General features: G+C 36.4%; 1 protein-coding gene and 2 non-coding genes across 3 annotated transcripts; all 3 read right to left on the reverse strand.

The window, feature by feature from the left end:
* Window positions 1–758: 758 nt before the first annotated feature.
* Window positions 759–1186, reverse strand: LOC111615794 (single-strand selective monofunctional uracil DNA glycosylase-like; the record flags this gene model as incomplete). Its single annotated transcript, XM_023357232.1, has 2 exons — window positions 841–1186; window positions 759–788 (listed from the first exon to the last, which is right to left on the reverse strand). Coding segments are annotated over exons 1-2 (376 nt in total), but the record flags the coding sequence as incomplete, so codon positions are not given.
* Window positions 1187–2160: 974 nt separating this feature from the next.
* Trnai-uau lies at window positions 2161–2233 on the reverse strand. The gene has a single exon. It is a non-coding gene; the product is annotated as a tRNA-Ile (tRNA).
* A 779-nt stretch (window positions 2234–3012) lies between these two features.
* Window positions 3013–3085, reverse strand: Trnav-cac. The gene has a single exon. It is a non-coding gene; the product is annotated as a tRNA-Val (tRNA).
* Between the last annotated feature and the right edge of the window lie 219 nt (window positions 3086–3304).

The raw sequence follows: 3304 nt of genomic DNA on the forward strand, positions 1-3304 counted from the left end.
CTTTTGCAGACCTTTCATTTGATATTCCTTGTGGTGTGGTTTTGAGTCTCTCTTTGTCATCAGGCCCAACATCGAAGTTAGATAAAAGTTTTCTCGACAAAGAAGGCATTTCGGGTAGCTGTCGACTTTCCTTTTTTGTTAGTCCTTTTCCTCGATAATTAATGTTACTGTCTTGAAAGCGGACTTGTTCTGAAGTCTGTTTCGGTGTATTTGACACAGTCCGGTATCTCGTGATGAAATTTCTCATTTCATCTTGTTTCTCGGATGGAATCGCAGCTTCTGCATTGTTTAATTCCTCCGCTGGGTAATTATGGTCATATTTGAGTAGTGAAATTTCTCTCTAATCAGCTGATAATTCGGAAAATTTCAATATAAACAGATAAATTACGAATATTTTTATATTTTTAAACTTTAGCATTTATTTCAGAAAAATATCGCTTTCAATCGCTCCGCAAATAGCAACGATAATGATCCGTCTAACAATATTGAAACATTAATTGTTACTGTAACAATAAACAATTTTTATATTTTGTAAAATTAATAAATATCATACGGATAAGTTATAATTTAGAAATCTGATTTTTAATAGAAATATAAAGCAATAGAGCACTGTCAATTTTATGAGGTAATTAAACAACAAATTATAACGTTAAAACTGACTGAACCGTCACATCATTCAAGTCTATAACTGACACTATCGAAAAAATAAAACGGAGACACAAATGATTGAAAAAAAAATAACTGACTGGGCTTCGTACCTATACAGAAACAGAGAGGGGCAGCTGCCACTACAAGACAAATTAAATTGTAATTAAATTATATTACAAATGGTTTTCTCACTTATTTTCCTGAGAGCAATTTTTGCTCTCCTTTCAGTATATTTACCTACAGCAATTAATATTTTTACATTCAGCAAATTCACCAATCTACGCGATGCTTCATCGCATATTGGAGTCACTACGTGTTCTGACTGAGATGGGGTGATAATTTTACGTGTTTTGAATAAGAAAGAAAGTGAGCAATAATTATGAACCAAACTGTGCATGAAGAAAGTGGATATTTCTTTAAATGGAACTACATTTTGAGCCGTTTCAAACTGTCCTGGATTTATTTCGAGTAAAAGAATTCGATTGGGTCCACAAGTATACTTGCTAAGATACATACGATGCGTAGTCCAACGGATCATGTATAAACTGAACTGAAGAGACAGTAATTGCCGACATTGTCTCGATTCTATTTCGTGCAATTCGTGCAAAAAGACTATTTGTCGATTTTTATTTTCTTTGACAGTAGGCAATATTCGTCTTGTCGAATTATCTCCGACATCATCGATTACCAATATTTTCGGTATTCGATGATAAACACAAACGATTTACTAAAAATTAACTGAGTTTCTTAAAACATATTCATTTTCTAAGGCCCATTATCTTTCGAATAAACGGTCTGCGGTGGTCTTGCGTCAAGATATACGCGTACTAATAATGAAAAACACCCTGCTTAATAGTTGCAAAATGCAGCCGATAACATTACCGCCGGATAGTATAAGCTACACTACAGACAATAGGCGAAACGGATCAATAAATGGTCCATGTCGACGTTCGTCGATAACGTGTATTACGCAGTGTAAGATTAATCTCGCATATTCGACCCGATATGTTAAAAAACGTTTTCTACAGATTGCGATACAGTCGACCCCTTATAACACTGTTGAATTTTCCGTTTTATATGGATTCTGCGTTGTACGAGTCACTTAGATTTTACAAATACGTGTGCCGGGTTGTGAACAGCTCATGTATTTGTAAAATCTAAATGACTCATACAATATGGAATTCATATAAAACGGGAAAATCAACAATGTTATAGGGGGTCGACTGCACAAAGAATAAAGCTCATTAGTTTTCTGATATCGCGTCACATTTTCTCTGAAGCACGATATCTGCTGATTCGTGCAAGTGATACGTATTGTGTCGATCCTGTCCTTAAGGTGTGACTGTTATTTCGCATTGTTTTCAGGCGTGGGCGAAAACCATACGGCGAGAAAAAACAGAAGATAAGTCTCGAACGAAGAGAACGAACACGTTGAAAAGCAAGAGAAAGCAAAAAAGGAAACAAAAAATAATTAAAAAATGTGTTGCTTAGGTCACAAGCAAAAAATGAGCGTGTGTCTGCCAGAAATCGAACATGAGACCTTTCGCTTATAAAGCGGACGTAATAACCGCTACACTACAGACACCTGCAAAAAGAGGCGAAACGACGTTTTTTCATCTTGAACAGATCTTCGGTCGTAATCAAAACTTTGATTTTCCTTCTAGATTTGCTGACATTATCGGACAGTTTGAGTGAAACTTTTTATAAAGATTCAAGCAGGCGAAGATACCAGAAAGACGTTTGCAGTCTTCCTGTGCCAGAAAACGAATGCGAGTTGTTTTTCTGTATAAACGGCGAAGCAACTTAATAATTGAAAATCATGTTACCAGAGGATAAGATTAGAAAACGAATTTGGAAGTTAGATATGAGCGAAATTGCTACTACCAAAGAGAAAACAAATGCGTCGGACGTGAGTGTTCGTGGTCGTAAGGTTAACGTGTTTTTATCGTGATAGGAATAACGATAAAAAGTTAGGTCGTAAGAAAGATTTGCCCTGAACGGTTTTATCCGACATCATTCTCTAGACTCTGATCGCGATTCATCGATGACTTAGACATTCGCGCTCATATTGCGTCTCATCGCTCCCGTTTTCTTATCGCGTGTTAAATTTTAAACAATTCCCTTTTTTCTAAATACTTTTTCCTCTATTCTTTATGAGCGACGATGTCAAAGTCCAGTGTCACCGTCTCTTATGTTGCTTGTTTCCTCGATAAGTTAATTCAATAAATACACATTTCCGTTTTAATTATGCACTATTTTCGAGACACCACTTAATCAAAACACGTGATCTGTGACAGATAGAAAGGTGACTCGAAAGCACAGTTGCTGCATGTCGATCGAGCAAAGCGACAAAAAACTTGAAGTTCTGCTTGCCAGGTTTCGAACCTGGGACCTTCCGCGTGTGAAGCGGACGTGATAACCACTACACCACAAGCACTCGGTATACAGGACCACCACTACACCACAAGCACTCGGTATACAGGACCAGGGAACTTTTCTAAGAGCCCTTAAATCTTTCTGCTAACTACAATTGCAGCAGTGAATCCGTCAGTTTTTTTACAAAATCCGTCCGTTTTGTAAAAATTTAATTTTTACAAAATTTACTTTTTAATTTTAGTCTTTATATAGTGGCTAGAAATTGTAAACGTAATTGCGA

Source organism: Centruroides sculpturatus, unplaced genomic scaffold (genome assembly GCF_000671375.1).
Source record: "Centruroides sculpturatus isolate CEXI.00-Female unplaced genomic scaffold, Cexi_2.0 scaffold2575, whole genome shotgun sequence".
NCBI classification, from domain to species: domain Eukaryota; kingdom Metazoa; phylum Arthropoda; class Arachnida; order Scorpiones; family Buthidae; genus Centruroides; species Centruroides sculpturatus.